Here is a 16,605-nt window from a genome sequence, read left to right on the forward strand (position 1 = left end):
AAGACTTCCCAATCTAGGGAGTTCCCCGCTCTGATGAAATCATAGGTCCACAAAAAAAAAAAAAATACTTCTGGTGATACTGTTTGGTTGTAAGTCATGACACAATTCAGTTTCTGAAGAATTAAAGTTGGAAGTCATTCAAAATGGAACAGAAAGTTACATGGTAGGCATGGGCTGAACCACTTTATCAATGAATTTCACCGGAGTAGAGGATGTGGTCATAGTGTTCCTAGTACCCAGCAGTGTCTGGTTCATTGTAGGTGCTTAAGAAATGCTTAATTGATCAGTGGATCACAGAAATATCTTGTTGGCAAAGGAGTTGGGCTAGTCAGGTAGCAAGAGTGATGAATAGCCAGTGTGAGGCCTGTGTGCCCCATAAGTGTCCATTCAATGTCAAGAGGTTCAGAGGAAAAGCCTCCAATCTGTCAGCTGGTTTTTCCACGGAGGAGTTAAGGGAAGACATGGACAAGAATCACACGGAATGGGAAATCAAGGATCCGATTGCTTTCTGTGTCCTTAGTAGGGAAACCCACATAAGTGACAGCACAGATCCATGTGCAGGCACAGAGGATACAAGAATAAAAATGAAACTCAGACTTCAAGTAGATTACATTCTAGGGAGATACAATAGAAAAGTTAACGCAAGAAAATTTCAGGACGGCGAGAGCAGCAACAATTGGGGAGACTGAGAAAGAATTCCTTGGGATGGGGGGGGTGGCTTCTGAGTTGTGGAGATGAGGAGGGGGTGCATTCCAAATAGCTGTGCCGAGGCAGAGGAACACGGGACGCAACAGTTCAGGGAACATTCAGGAGGTCAGTTTTTCTATAATTTATAATATGCGTTCTTAACTTGTAGGCACCTTAGTTTCCCCATCAGTAGAATGAAAAGATTCCATGTGATCTCTAAGGTTCCTTTCAGTTCCAAATTTTAGGATCATAAGTCACAAAAAACCCAAAACAAAACTGTGAGTACAGGTCCCTGCCCTTGAAGAGCTTGCAGTCCATAAAATGGATATTTAAGAAAGAAATGCAACTTAATAAATGGTTTAAAATGTAAATAATAATAATAATATAATAAAAAAGAGAAAGGCGTCCACGTTCAGCCCCAAGATGAATCCAGCAGTGTTTGCCTTTCGCATGTTAGGCTGCTTCCAAGCTCTGCACAGCATTTGCCAGGGATCAGTTACTGCTATCAGACTCATCTTTCCTCTTTCCCAATTCCCTTTATCTGGGGAACAGTCTGGGTGAGGCACCATAAAGGGAACAGACTGAGAAGACAGGACTGGGGGGAGGGAGGCGGGTACCTCGCCAGGAGGGGAGGAGTAGGGCGGAGGGGTCTCAGTTTGTACTAGGAAAGGAATGAAGAGGAAGGATCGGAAGGAAGGGGAGGAGCTGACAGCAGGCTCCAAAGGGAGAAGACTTCGGCAGCTGGAGGAGGGCGGAGAGAGAGTGAGCAGAGCCCCGGGGAGAAGGACGCCAGGAGCGCAGAGCTCTATAGAGGGGGGCGGAGCCCTGGTGCTTGAAAATAGGAGGTGTCTGAGGGGTGAGGTGGAGCTAAGAGGGTTGGATGTTCTGGCGGAGGCTGACGGGATCTGGCCAGTGTATTTCCCTCCCTCCCTTCTTTTCCACCGTTTTTCTTTCTTGATTTGGTGACGGAGTCTTCCGCGGGAGATGCCCTGGCTGGGCGCGCAGCGCAGAGTAGGGTGCTAGCAGTGCGCTCGCCCGCTCGTCTGGGGCCAGGTGCGCGGAGCCAAGCGCCGACGGACGCGGCTGTCCTCTGCCTATGGTCCTTCCTCTCTTGCTCAGCTGCACATACCTTGCCGCGGCCTCGGAGGCTGCAAATCTTGGTCAGCCTAAGCCCCACGAGGGGAGTAGGGCGAGGCGGTCTCCAAGCGCTGACCTCTGGGCGAGTTAGTGAGCTTTCCCGGGGAAAGGCGGCCGCGCCAAGTCAACCCGAGTGCCGGGGCAAGCTTTTGTAGCCATGGGGTTGCAACCCTTGGAGTTCAGCGACTGCTACCTAGACAGCCCGTGGTTCCGGGAGAGGATTCGTGCCCATGAAGCGGAGCTGGAGAAAACCAATAAGTTCATCAAAGAGTTACTCAAGGACGGGAAAAACCTCATTGCTGCCACCAAAAGTAAGCTCTGGGGAACGCCTGTGGTCCCGGTGGAGGGGAGAGGGGCGTGGAGACAACCTGGGCTTTGTCCGGCGGCTCTGTGACTCCTTAGTGCTGTTTGCACAGAGTCCTTGCACGGGGCTCCTCTGCTTTGCCAGCGAGTGCCCTGGAGAGGCAGCGTAACGCTGGAAGGTGGAAGCTGGGGGAACCCACGCGGGGCAGGGGCGGGCGGACACGTACGCAGAATTGTTCGTTTGGAACCAGCTACGGCGGGTCGGGGTGCATCGGAACCCGGCAGCCAAGCAGAAAGTGGGGCCCAGGGATGGGGCGAAGAGAAGCGCCGAACTGATGTGCACTGGAGTGAAAAATTGCTTTGCGTTTTTTCTTCTGGCAGCCCAAAGGAGTGTCTTCTTTCTACTCACTCAGGGTTCCCCCCCTCCGGCAGAAGTGAGGAACCTTCCCCTTTAGCTCCTCCACCCACACGGCTTGGTATGAATGTGTGGCCCCCATTCGAAGCCAGCATCAGCTTGGCTTTCATGGGGCCTCGGCAGTTTAGACTAAGTTTCATGTCTTTTCCTTTTTGAATGGAGACAGGAACATCAAGAGGCAGTTTGTGACTCTATCCACCACCTTGTTGTATGTTACAGACAGGGCATTTTTTCACAGTGTAAATAACTTCATGATCTCTTGGAAGGAGGATTCTTTAAAAGTCTTATCTGTGTTTGCTTCTTTTTGTCTGTGTCTCTGATCTTCCTTCTCCTCCTTCTTCCAATAGTTCTGTATTGGGTGAAGGTGTCTAAACCAGAAACCTCAACCACCTTTGTTTTTTTCTTGCTCTGCCCTTTTTCTTTGCTTATTCCTTTAGAAAAATGGAAGGGCCCTGAGGTACTAGAAGTGCGAATACAGCATGTCCTGCCAGATTTCGATTGCAAGTATGGAATTATTCATTGCTCCTTCTCCCTCTCGGTTTTATTGCTCTTAAATTTTCAGACGTCAATGGTAATAGCGTAGCAGTGGGATCAGATTTGAAGTCGGAAGGGATTTAAGATGGCTTAATCCAATCCCTTCATTTAGATGTTGAGATTAGGAAGTTGAGTCACAAAGAGATGGAAGTGATTGCCCAAGAGGATTTTTAGAAAGTCTTCTGTGGCAATTCAGTTCAATTCAAGAAGAATTTATTGAGTGGAGACATAAGCTCAGAAAAATGATCTGGACTCAAAGAGACATACCATGTTTTGGGGAAGCTGCCCTCCAGAAGCTCAACAGCTAGTTCCCCGGTAGAGCAGACAAAGAACTCATGCTCAGATAACTGGCATAACAACCCAAATAACTATAATACAAAATAGAATAAAATAAGTGCACAAGAAATGTGCTAGGAGATTTCAGAAGCTGGTCCCTTCCATACTAAAACACTTAAGAAACATTTATTAAGTGCCTGCTGTGTTTCAGGAACGTGGTTGGGGTGGAGGGGATGGGGAAGAGGGAGGCTGGGAATACAAATACACAAGTGAGAATCCCTGCCCTAAAAGAGTTGTCATTTTAGTAGGAGAATACCTGTTCACAGATGACACTTGTTAAGATCCTCTCATGACCCCATTTGGGGTTTCTTGGCAGAGGTACTGGATTGCCATTTCCTTCTCCAGCTCATTTTACAGATGAAGAAACTGAGGCAAACAGGGTTAAGTGACTTGCTCAGCTAGTGTCTGAGGGCAAATTTGAACTCAGGTCTTTCTGACTTCAGGCCTGGAGCTCTATCCTCTTTGCCACCTAGCTGCCCATCATGGGTGAGTAAATGCAGGCTATTTACAGAATAAATACTTAGTGATTGGGTAGTGTTAATAACTGGGGAAATTGGTGAAAACCACTAGAAGGAGGTGATTTTTGAGTAAGCCTGGAAGGCAGATAAGGGTTTCAAGAAGCAGAGATGTGGAAGGGAGCATAAATTTGTGCCAAAGACTGGAGATGGAAAGTGGAAATATGTGTGAGGAAGAACAAGTACACCAGTTTGGTTGGATTAGAGAGAGTGTATGAGGGAGAGTTCTATTTAATCTTCCTGCAAGGATAGGCTGGATCCAGATTGTGATGGGCTTTAAATGCCCAGCTGAGGAGTTTGCATTGTATCCTGGAGGTAAGGGAGAACCATTGAAGGCTCTTGAGCAGAGGAGTGATGTGGCCAATCCTGTAATTTAGGAATATCAAGCTTGCAGCTCTCGGTAGGATGGCTAGGAGATATTGCATGTAGGTAGACCGGTGGAGGCTGTTGGAATAATCTAGGTGAGAGATGAGAAGGGCCAGGACTAGGAAGGTTGTAGTATGAGTAAGGAAGGTGTGATGCAGCAGATGTTGAGAAGGTGGAACCCACAAGACTTAGAAATTATTTGGCTATGGGGTGAGGAGTGAGGGAGAGTGAAGAGTTGAGGATGACGCTTCAGTTAAGAACCTGGGTGACTGAAAAAATGGTGTTGCTGGGAAAAAAAACGGGGAAGATAGGATGCTGAACATACAGATTGGGGAAGACTTCATGGAAGAGATGCTGTTGAGCTGGCGTTTGGAACAAAGCAGCTAGATGGTGCAGTGGATAGAGCATTAGGCCTGGATTCAGGAAGACCTGAGTTCAAATCCAGCCTCAGAACATTACTAACTGTATGGCCCTGGACAAGTCACGTAACCTCTATTTGCCTCAGTTTCCTTGTCTGTAAAGTGGGGAAAATAATAGCACCTACCTCCCAGGATCAAATGAAATAATATTTATAAAGTGCTTGGCACATTGCCTGGCACATAGTAAGGGCTATATAAATGTTAGTCGTTGTTATTAACCAAGGTTCAGAGACAGAAAAGCACAGGACATGTTAAGGGATTAGAGAGTAATCTGAAGGGAAGAATAAGATGCTACATCTGATGAGGTAGGTTGGGGCCAGGTTGTAAAAGGACTTGATTGCCAGTCTAAGGATTTTGAATTGTAGAGATAATGGACATCTGTGAAAGGTTTTTGAGCAAGGGAGTGACTGGATCAGAGCTATGAATGAGGAAGATTTGATCTGGTAGCTCTCTGTAGGATAGATTAGAGTGGGCCGAGGCCAGGGAACCGGTTATATAGGCAATGGTAGTAAGTAGATCAGGTTTGAGGGAGAGAGGCTTGTGAGTGCCTGACCAAAGGTGATGTTAGTTGCAGTGAAAAGGCAGGGAATGAGAATGATAATGCTGAGTGTGTTAAAGAGAAGGATCCCCCAACTTTTGGAGCTGGCACAACTGGGAGCATTCACAAGAAATAAGGAAGCTAAGAGGCAGGTTATATTTTGGGGAAAGGACAGTGAGTGTGGATTTGAATGTGTTGAACTTGAGGTGCTAGTCTAGAAATGCAGGCATGGACAGAGAGGCTGCTAGATGCCTCAGTGGATAGAGCACTGATTTTGGAATCAGGAAGACTCATCTTCATGAGTTCATATCTGGCCTCAGACACTTACTGACTGTGTGACCATGGGCAAGTCACTTTACCCTGTTTGCCTCAGTTCTCATCTGTAGAATGAGAAGGAAATGGCAAACCGCTCCAGTATCTGTGCCAAGAAAACACAAAGGGTCAGACATGACTGAACAACAACACATCTCAGGAGAGAAGTCTGAGCTGGAAGCTGTGGAGGTGATGGAAACATTTCTTAAATGTTTTTTGACTCTCTCTTCTTTTTATTCCCATTGCAACCAATCCCAAGTAGACCCATGTTACCACCCATGTGTGTTATTTCAGAAGCTTGTTTTTCAAATCTTCCCTCCTTTGCTTTTTTCTCCTTTCATGCGTGTTTCACAGTTTTTACCAGGAAAATCTTTCTTAAATCTAGGCATGTCACTCTTTCCTTCAGAAAATATCTGTAGCTCCCTGTTATCTACTAAGTAAAATTTAGTCTTCTGCCTTGCATGAAAGTTTCCCAGCAATTAAAGGTTTGCTGTTATTGCCTGAATTCTTCTTAGGGAATGTGGTGCTGGGATTTAATTTGGTAACTTTTGATACTGGCCCTCATCAACACCTCAAACTCATTATCCTTATCAAACTCATGGGGGGTGAGAGGAGAAAGGTATACAAATAGTGGCAAAACTCTAAGATGCAGCAGAAAAGGAACTTGGTCTGGAGAAGGGGGGAAGGGCTCAGTGGGGGAGGTCCTTTGGGGTGCCAAGCAGGCCCCGGAGCTTTGGGGGGGGATCAGGAGCAGGGCAGTGCCTGAGAAGGTGTGAGGAAGGTGCATGGCAAAGCCAGTTTGGCTAGTGAGAGGCAGGTATTTGTGAGGGCATATTGGCACTCCTGCCAACAGGATGCACGCCTCTTTATGACTTCAGCAGCCTGTGTGGCTCTGGCTGGACAGCTGTCAGGATTCCCCAGCAGGATGTGATTTTGTTTGAAATCATCAGCTCACAACTCATGTTCTTGGCATCCACATTCCTTACTGTAAGAACCATTACTTTCAAGGGATTATGTTTAGGGTCCCAACCCTGAAGTAGCTCTCTCTCTTCCTGTTGAACTCCTCTGTAATTGAGACAGAAACACAGCCATAGGGCAGAAGACTTTGGGGACCATTAGGCTGTACTCACTTGGGTCCACCCTTGTGTAAATGGTATCCATACCTACAGTGTTTACTTCTGATTCCCAAGCAAGTGGATAGAGTACGAAACTGTGAGATAGGACACCAGCACCCTCTTAATTCTTTTTTTTTTTTTTTTTTAGCTAAAGACAAGATTTATTAGAACATCCATCATATTGGCCAGATTCTTAAGGAGTCTGAACATTAGTGAGCTATTGGCTAGATTATAAGAATCTGAGCAGTGGCTAGATTGTAAGAATCTGAGCCCACCCTCTTAATTCTTTGCTCCGAACTAGCTATGTGATCTTGGGCAGGGGCTTCCTAAAGCTTTTCTATTGTTAGGGTCCTAGATAGAGGTCTGGAAGGTCATCTAGTTCAGTCTCCTTCATTTTACAGAGCAGGAAACTGAGACCCAGAGAGGGAATGTAAACTTGGCCACGGTCTCCTAGGCAGGAAACAGCAGACAAGATTTGAACTGCATCCTCTCATTGTGACACTTTGCTGTGCTGCCAGTTTCTTCTGCTCTGCCTTACAGAGATGATGAAGAAATAGAGAATTTTGAAACCACTTGTTGTATAGGAGAGAACATGGGCCATTTGAAATTAGTTAAGCCTAAAGGTCAACAAGCCAACTGACTATTTTTGTAATTTATGGGAGCTGAGGGAATAGATTGCCAAGAGGCCTGAGGAGGCAGAATAAATTAGTTATCGTTATTAAATTAGGTCAGCTACCATTAATAGCAGGGGTATTGCATACCCTTATACTCTTTGATTTTTGGCATTGCCTTTTGCAAAGGAAAATAGTATATTATGCATATTTAATTACTGATATCTGTTACTTTGATGTAAAGTGCCCCAAAATTAGTATCTGTTAATTTGGGGGTTATTCATTCACTTTTGACTTGGTGATTCTTCGTTCAAAAAGGCAGTGAGCTATAGAGCAGGAACACTGGGTTAGTTGGAAGATGTGAGTTCAAATCCTGACTCTACCCCCTACTACTTGTGTGACACTGGGCAAGTCACTTAATCCTTTTAACCTCTTTGGGCTCCAGTTTCCTCATCTCTGAAATAAGGGGCTTTGAACTAGTTAAAGTGGAAGCTGCTTTTGAAGTCTACATCTGCTTCTCTGTCACCTCTATTAGAAGCCTTTCCTGATTCTCTATGCTCTTCCCCCTCACCCCACCTGTAGGTATTCTGTCCCAATTACTGTGTCCAGGGTGCTCTCTGTTTAAGGAGATGAGAAGTTGGGATTAGATGGGCCCTGGCCTCATTGAGTTTTACAGTCTTATTAGGGAGCTGGAAGAGGGGGAGGAAACACAGGTAGGCAGCCCTTGTACTAAAGAGAGGCAGTCTGGTGTAGTGGGTGCAGCACCTGCTGCCAAACTAGGCCCTGGGTTTTAATTTCCCCCTCTGACCCATCCTGGCTGGCTGTGTGTGACCCTGGGTGAGTCCTTTAAACTCTTGGTGTTCTAAGGAACTCTCTGAAGACTAGAAATTGCAGTGAAGATGATGACCTCAATGATGACCTCTCACCTAGAAGGCCAAGTCAACGTAATTATAGGCCCACTACCCATCCCTATTGTAATATGTATAGCATTAGCTTTGTGAGGTTAGAGGGAGGATAATCACATATGTATATCTTCTTAGACAAGTTCAAAATCGGTAGACCTGGATAAGAAAGAGGGGAAAACTGGATTGTGTAATGAAAAACTGGAAACTCTTGTAGTTACTTTGGCTTCTATTAGACTTACTACTCCCGGCCCTGGTGGTTTTCTACTGAAATATGTTTGAAAAATAGTCAGTACCTAATTTTGAATGTGTGCTGGAGGAAATGATTTATGTCACAGGTGTCTGAGGAAATTTGAAGCCCCTGTAGCTTCTCAGCTGACCTGATTAGATATAAAGGCCAATTAGCCAGATAAAAGTCCATCAGTCTGCACATTTATCGAGCACCTGTTATCGGCAAAGTACGGTACTGTACTAGGGACACAAGGAAGTTGAGACGTGGACCTGGCCCTTGAGGTTTCTTTCTAGCCCAGGAGATAAGACTTAAGCTGACAATTTAAACGCCAGTTCAAGACCTAAAATGGTTCTAGTTAAATAAATGCCTTAGGAGTTGAGAGAGGACTGGGGCTCTGTTCATGGAAGTGCTGCACCTTGAAGTCATGGAGCAAAAGGAGATTCCAGCTGGTAGAAGGATGGTATGAATGGAGATGAACCTAGGCTCTTCCAGGGACAATGGCAGACCAGATCTGGAATGGAAGGTTTAGGTTGGGTGCACCTGGGGCAGAATAGGAGAGGGAGAGGGAGGATGGTTGATGATAAAGTTGTAGAGGTAGGTTTGGTCTAGGTCATGGCTGTCCTTGAACAACTAAAGATTTTGGACATAGTGTTCTTCATTGGCTCCCCACTGCCTAAAGGTTGGTGTTCTTATTTTTTTTCTTCAGGCCAGGAGTTAACGTAGTGGAATAATTCCTACTCAAATGATTAAGTGCCTACTATGTGCCGGGTACTGTGCTAAGTGTTGGGGATACAAAAAGAGGCAAAAGACAGTCCCTGTCCTCAAGGAGCTTACTGATTGGGGAGACAACATGTACTTGCTCTCTCTCTCTCTCTCTTTCTCATTCTTTTATTGCATACACACAGAGAGAGAGTGTTATATTCAGGATAAATAGGAAATAATTAAAAGAAGGGAAGCACTGAAATTAAGAGGGGTTAGGGAAGGCTTCCTGTATGCTTTAAACAACTCCTATGGTACTTAGTCAACAATTTACTTTTGGCTCATGGGTGGTGGAGGCCCCCTTTGCACTGCCACTATTCTGGTGCGGGTCTCCTCACCTCACACCTGGATTATTTAAATTGCCTTCTGCTTGGTCTTCTTGCTGAAAGTCTTTTCTTAGCTCTACTTCTCTGTCCGTTATCTTCTAAAGTATAGATGTGACCATGTCACCCAGACTCCCCCCATTCAGTAAACTCAATCGGTTCCTTATTACTGCCAGGATCAGATATAAAATTATCTGATTGACTTTTAAAACCCTTTAGAACTTGACCTCTTCCTCCCTTTCCATGTTTTCTGCTTTACTCTCCTTAATACTATATGATTCATTGCCATTGACTCCTGTGCTTGTTCCTCACTGTTCCATCTCCTGACAATGGACATTTTGATCGGTCATCCTCCATGCCTAGAATTCTTCATTTCTTTCGTTTTCTGCCTTCTAGCGTCCTTTAAGTCTTAGTCCAAAATCCCACTTTCTGCAAGAAACCATTCGAGGCCTTCTTAATCTTTGGGTCTTCTCTCTGAGACTTTCTCTGATTTTTCCTCTCTTATACCTTGTTTGTACATAGTTTTCTTTCTTTTTTTTTTTTAAACATATTGTCTCCTGTGTGTATTATGAGCTCTTTGACAGCAGGGGCTGGTGTTTTTTTTTTTTTCCCCTTCTTTTTCTTTGTATGCCCAGCACTTCGTAGGTATGCATAGTAGGTGCTTAATAGATGCTTGTTGATTTTTTCCTTTTAAAGGACTCAAGTGCAAGGCCCTGGTTTTTGTGTACTTAGGTGGTAGCAGACAAAATCAACCCCTGAGTCCCATCAGTTCTGGTGTTCATTGGTTTTCCTATGTCTTTCTTTGTATTCTTCTTTTCTCGTAATATACAGATAGAATTCTTTCTGTTGAATGCCCAGTTATAGATCTTGATGATGATGTGCAAATATGACATTATATAAATTTAAGGGACGAGTGGGAATTTTCCGGTAACTTAGTTGTTCTTGAAGGAGCATGCTTTCTGTCCTGATTGAAGGAGAAAAATTTGGTTCATGATCTTAGTACCTCGTTTTTGGTTGTAAAATTGTTCGATTTTTTTTAATGGCTTTTTGATCCCGTTTTGGCAAGTTAAGATTTTTGTTTGAGACTGTCTTTTTTGTCTTTATATCCTCAGCACTTAAGTACAGTGTTTGGCACATAGTAGGCACTTAATGAATATTTGCTGATTGTTTGCCTGCCTTTCAATTTTAATTGTTTTTTTTTTAAGGACATGGGTGATTCTGGAAATCCTTGTGAAGAAGTTTTCTAAAGTTTGTTTTTGTTTTGGAATTAAGTGAGATTTAAGACTCTAAAGTTTCTAAAGAAACTATTTCTTTTTCTACAAGGGTGGCCCATTTCACTTTTTGGACAGCTTCTATTAGTTTTTTTCTTTTCCTTAAATATGCCCAACGATAGTAACCCATCTCTCCCTTTTTTTTTAATTATTAGAGAAGAGCATGAGAGTCTTTGACAAATCCTTGGCTTATAATCCAAGTTTAAGCATTGTTCTCCTGATCTGCTAGTCTAGTACCTCAAACAAGGACCTTAGTTTAGCTGAGGCTCAGTTTAGTTTAGGCTTTTGTTGAAGCCATGCAGGCTTTTGGCGATTCTTTTATTTTCAAGGTATTTACTAGCAATCTGTTTTATGATATGTTCAGAAATTGTGCCAGGAACCGAAAGTTGGAGTCACTGCCCTGTAGTGAATTCCATTCTCTTCCCTTTTTTTGAAAATGGAATAACATATCTTTTTCCAGGCTTGCAGCAACTTCCCCACACCCATCATCCCCCATTCCAATCTTTCAGATGACTTAGTACACACATCTACTATTTATTTTACTTCCTGGGTCAGGATACCTGAACTAGCCAAGTCAGCTAGGTTCTGTCCTACAGTATCTTGGTGTCGGCTAGAGACCTATTAGCTGTTCTTGTTTTGCCTTTCCAACACAAAGATTATTGTGCTGGGCAAAGAAAACAGAAGTGAAAGAAGAGATTTGAGAAGTTCTGTGCGCAGTTTGCCATCTCTGCTGCTCATTATCATGGCTCCATCCACCTTGGGCATCAGTCTAATGCCTTCTTGACTTTGCTTTTCACCCCAGTATCTCCAGCAAACAAAACCCCAACAAAAATCTTTATGTTGTCCTTGGCTTCCTTGCCTTGTTTATTTTAAGCTTTGGTACTGTTGGTGTTATTCTTACAGCAGAGTGCTATGCTTTCTCATTTGTCTTCTATTCCCTACTCATTCTTCCATCTTTTGTAGGTGTCTTTTTGAAGTGGAAATTGATAAACAGAGTTCCCTGCATAGTATGGTGGTGATGAGAAACTGGGCTGTTGCTACATGTGTTTATTCTAAGTATATTTTCAGGACCAGTACTGTGTATTAAAGATGGTACCAATACATCTTTATTGTACGTATTGCCAGTGGTTGTTTAATAAATTAAGTGAATAAATTAAAAATTACATATGAAGCAAATCCAATAAAATTCTATTTAAGAGTAATTTATAAGTGGAACTTTTCTCTAAATGGAAAAGAATGATTGTATTAATTCTGCTGATAATAAATCATGTTCACTTAGTATTTTTTGTTATCTCTGCTTGTTAGATAAGGAAATCGAGGCTTTGTGATTTGCTCCTGTTCCCACAACTAGGTAGGCAGCAAAGTGTGGTGGATTTCTCAGATTTCTCTGAGGCTCAGTTTTCTCATCTGTAAATTAGGAGAATTAGCTTAGATGATCTATTAGGTGTTTTCCAGCTCTAGGTTCTATAATTATAGTAGCAAAACCTCAGTTCAAATCCAGAGTTCATGACTTCATGTCCACTACCATCACACATCTCATCCTTGATAATGAGAGGTTATTATAGTAGTTAGATCTGTAAGGGATCTTAGAGGTTATTTAGTCCCAACCCCCTCATTTCATGGATGAGAAAACAGACCAAGAAAGGCTAATATGTACACGCTCAAGGTCACTCAGAGGTTCCTAAGGCCAGAGTTACTGGCCCAGTTTCTGGAAGCCAGGTAGAAAGCTAGTGTTTAGCATCCCTAAAGGGAATAAAAACCAGAAAGAGGATTCACACTCGGGTCCTCCGACCCCAAATCCAGGACCCTTTCTATTACATTATGTAGTAGACAATTTCAGTTATATTACATTAAAGAGCTTTTGTATATCTAGGCATTTGGAATAGGAAGTTTTTTTGTGGTGTGTGTGTGTGTGTGTGTGTGTGTGTAAGTGTAACCATTGCATTAAATAGTTCTGATAAAAGACTGATGTCTAAGATACCTAGGGAATCAATACAATTGGATAAAATCAAGAGTCATTGTCCAGTAGTTAGATGATCAAAAGATACGAATAAACAGTGTTTAGAAGATAAAATACAATCAACCAACACCATATGAAAGATTGCTTCAGTTCACTAACAATAAGAGAAATGCAGGGTCACCTGGTTCCAAATCCAACATTCTTTCCATTGTGCCACAGACACAATTAAATACCCAACTGTTCTTTTGCTTCTTAACGTTATTTTTACCCAAGGAGATAATTGCAAACCCCCACTGTGTATCCCCTGGGTACCCAGAATCTTGGACTGTGGCACTCCTCTAGGTAGGATGGTTCTTTTTTTTTTGAAATATCAGGTTTGGTCTGAACGTGCTCTTTGCTGTTATATGATGATAGAGGAAATGCCAGTTTTGAGGACTTTGTACTACAGGCAGTTCCCATGTTTAAAGTGATTTGATTTAGTGATTCATGTAGTTACACCCATTTGCCAGTACTTTTCAATGGGCTGGGCTGTTCACAAATTTTGGAGATCATAGCTTGGCTTCCTGACTTGCTATCATTTTTGTTATTTTGTTTTGTTTTTGGTGAGCTCCTTCTCTCTTCCTCTGTCTTTTCATTCTTCCTTTCTCCAAGATTCTACTTTGCTTCTTTGCTTTGCAAACTGAATTTCCAGAGTTCATTATGACTCCTGGCCTCCATCTTGCTCTATGTGCTCACTTTTGGGGAATATCGGAAGCTTTCTATGATGTGACTGGCTTGTCTAGGTGATTGGACATCACTTGCAACTACTGTGAAAGACAATGAGGGAGAAAAAAATCAAGGGAGGATATCCGAAAAAGCATTGAGTTTTTTAATGCCCTGGTTAATGAATGTTTGAGTACTTCAATAACTGTTGGTTTAGTTGGAACATGTTTGTTGAGTGAATACCTTGCTAATATAGTCTGTAACAGCAAGGGCATTTTCTGGACAACAACCTGGTGCGTGAGTTTGTTAACCAAGATTGGGTGTTGCGTGTATGAAAAGTTATCTTTTGAGATATTACCTTAAACTAATATTTAGCCTCGCTGTCAGTACTACTACAGGGCAAGGAGGTAGACAAATCATTGGGAACTTTTGAATGCTGTTGGATGAAATCATTGGAGATTCCTGAAGGGAGGCTAAAGAATTTCAACCTCATCGACTCTGGAAGAGATTCTGCCTAGAATTCAACACTGATTTCTGAGGATAGCTCAATCTAAATGGAATCATGACTGATATAAAGATTAGCCAATTCCAGGGAGCTATTGAAGTTGACCAGTGAGCTGACCAGTGACTGCTTGTCCTTGAAGAACGAAGGAAAGACGAGATTAGGCCCCGCTTTGAGGTACCTTGATAATAAATTAAATTCACTAATCGTACAGTGCTTACTCTGTGCATTGTATCACGTCAGAACAAATCAGTGAAACTATTCCACATTTCTAGGCTTCAGAGGCAGTATTTAAGGAAATAGAGGTTGAGGTGGTATGAATTGGGCAGGGTAAGCACCCGTATTGATGCTTCCTGGAGAGGATACTGACGTTGAGAAGAAAGAGAACAACAAAACAACAACTCTGTATCAGGTTCTCAAAAAGCCACCAGGCCCCAAGTCACCCCAAAGGCTGCTCAGAGATGCTTGTCAGAATCTTCTTCCAAGATAAAGCTGACTTTTTTTTTTTTTTTTTACAGTAAGAAGGCAGGATTGATGAAGATGATGAAATGTGGATATAGTTTGCACTAGAAGGATTGTAGGAAGTTTATTTCACTAATACATTGTTGGTAGAGTTGTGAACAGGTCCACTTCTTCTGGAAATCAATTCAGAATTTATATATACATATATATGTATATGCACACACACACATATATATACATGTATATGGAAAATTACTTTTCAAACCATTTAACCCATTGATCCTGCTACTGAGCTTATGAGTATATAGACCAAAGAAGTTAAAAGACTTCTTAAAATTAAAAAGGTTCCATATCTACCAAAGTATTCATAGCAGCATTTTTTGGTGGTAGTAAAAAAAAAATTGAAAATAAAGTAGAAACCCAATGATATGTTATGTATGAAGCAGGGGCTTCTTTATATCAGTCATGATTCCATTCATATTGAGGATGATTACATTGTAAGAAATGACAATTATGAGGAATTCAGAGAAACGTGAGAAGGTTTGTATGAACTGATTTAAATCAAAGAAAGCAATCATAGGAACAATGTATCCAGTCACTGTTGTTCAGTTGTATTCTTTGTGACCCCGGAGACAGATAGCATACAAACACTGTCTGTGGGGTTTTCTTGGCAAAGATACAGGAGTGGCTTACATTTCCTTATCCAGTGGATTAAGGCAAACAGAAGTTAAGTGATTTGCCCAGGGTCACACAGCTAGTAAGTGTCTGAGGCCTGGTTTGAACTCAGGTCTTCCTGGCTCCATGACCAGCTCTCTGGGCAAGTCACTTAACTCAATTGCCTCAGAAAAAAAGAAAGAATATGTGGTAGAGTTCTGCCAGGTTTCATGGACATCTTTTTTTTTTCCCTGAACCTACTCTCTGCTAGAAGACCGTGGGAAGATATTCCTTCCATCCTTTCAAGAACCGGTGATTTCAGTAGCCACCTGTAGTTTAGGGTCTTATTTAGAAGACTGTCCGTCTAGCTGTCCCATCTGATCACTGCAGTAATGCAAATGAAAACATTAATCTTGAGGTCTCGGGTTAAATGCTGTGTCCAGTCTTGGTTCCATCTGACGGATAATTAAACACTATTTCCTCCTCTCCGTAGAGATTGCCTTTTCAGAATTTTGCACTTACCACTGGATCCCTGCTGTGTTTGATTTGGCTTAATTGTTTTTCATTGTGATGGTGGAAGATCCTGTGGGTTTGAGGGGAGGGGCACATAATTGGGAAATGGTTGGTATGAGAAACTGAGGACAGGAATAAAATTGAAGGGCAAGAATCCTGAAGTAAGAGAATCTGGCAAAGTACTTTAACTTGGCATTATTTTAGTTTTTATGGGATTGGTTATTATATTGCTGCTTAATGTGGATATATGCTTTAGGAAGTTTTATGCTTTTTATAGTCTTATAGTTCACTACGATGTGTGCAGCCATTTCCGTAAAATTTTGGGTCTTTCTTGAGGAGCGTAACTCTCTATTATAATATTGTTTGGAAAACAGATCACTTCAGTCTGAAGTGTCTGTTTCAGGAATGTTAACTGTTATGAATGTAAGAGGACTATCTGAAGGATTGGTGGATGAGGGATTTCTAGGAGGACTAGTGCTGTCTGCTGTTAATATTTGGAAATATTATGGCGATGGACAGCCAAGAGGCATGAGAAAATATTGGATTTGGTGTCAGAAAGACCCGAGTTCAAATCCTTTCTCAGATGCTTGCTGGCTGTGAGACTTTGGGCAACTCACATATTCACTCTTAAACTTATTTTCCCCAGCTGTAAAATGGGCATAAATAATGACACCAATTTCTCATGGAGATTGAGAGGCGCAACTAAGATAATTTATGTGAAGGATAAAGCATTATATATAAATGTTCCAGTCTAAAAAGTCTTTTCTAGGATAAATAATTCAATTTTACCTGATGGTGGGTTGTATTTTTTCTAATAGTCTGTTTGTCTCTGAAGTAACTCTGAAGTTATTTTGCTGTCTCTCACATGCCCCTGGGACTTTGTCTGGGGTGTCACCATGACTGAAATGTTCAACCTCTTCACTTTCAGCCCTTGGAATCCCTAGTAGCCTTTAAAGGGTCAGCTCAGGTGCTAGTTTCTAGGTGAGAATTATCCTGTTTCTCAAGTTATTACTGCACCCCGCCTAAAATTGCTCTGA

General features: G+C 42.5%; 1 protein-coding gene across 1 annotated transcript in view; it reads left to right on the top strand.

Moving 5' to 3' along the window:
• Positions 1-1,464: 1,464 nt before the first annotated feature.
• Positions 1,465-16,605, top strand: part of ARHGAP10 (Rho GTPase activating protein 10) — a 381,695-nt gene continuing 366,554 nt past the window's right edge. The window contains exon 1 of the mRNA XM_027866797.1: positions 1,465-2,135. Within this exon, the coding sequence (XP_027722598.1) occupies positions 1,982-2,135 (154 nt within the window). The 5' untranslated portion in view covers positions 1,465-1,981. The remainder of the gene's footprint in view (positions 2,136-16,605) is intronic.

The sequence above is a fragment of the Vombatus ursinus genome, unplaced genomic scaffold, assembly GCF_900497805.2.
Source record: "Vombatus ursinus unplaced genomic scaffold, bare-nosed wombat genome assembly UNPS02014784.1, whole genome shotgun sequence".
NCBI classification, from domain to species: domain Eukaryota; kingdom Metazoa; phylum Chordata; class Mammalia; order Diprotodontia; family Vombatidae; genus Vombatus; species Vombatus ursinus.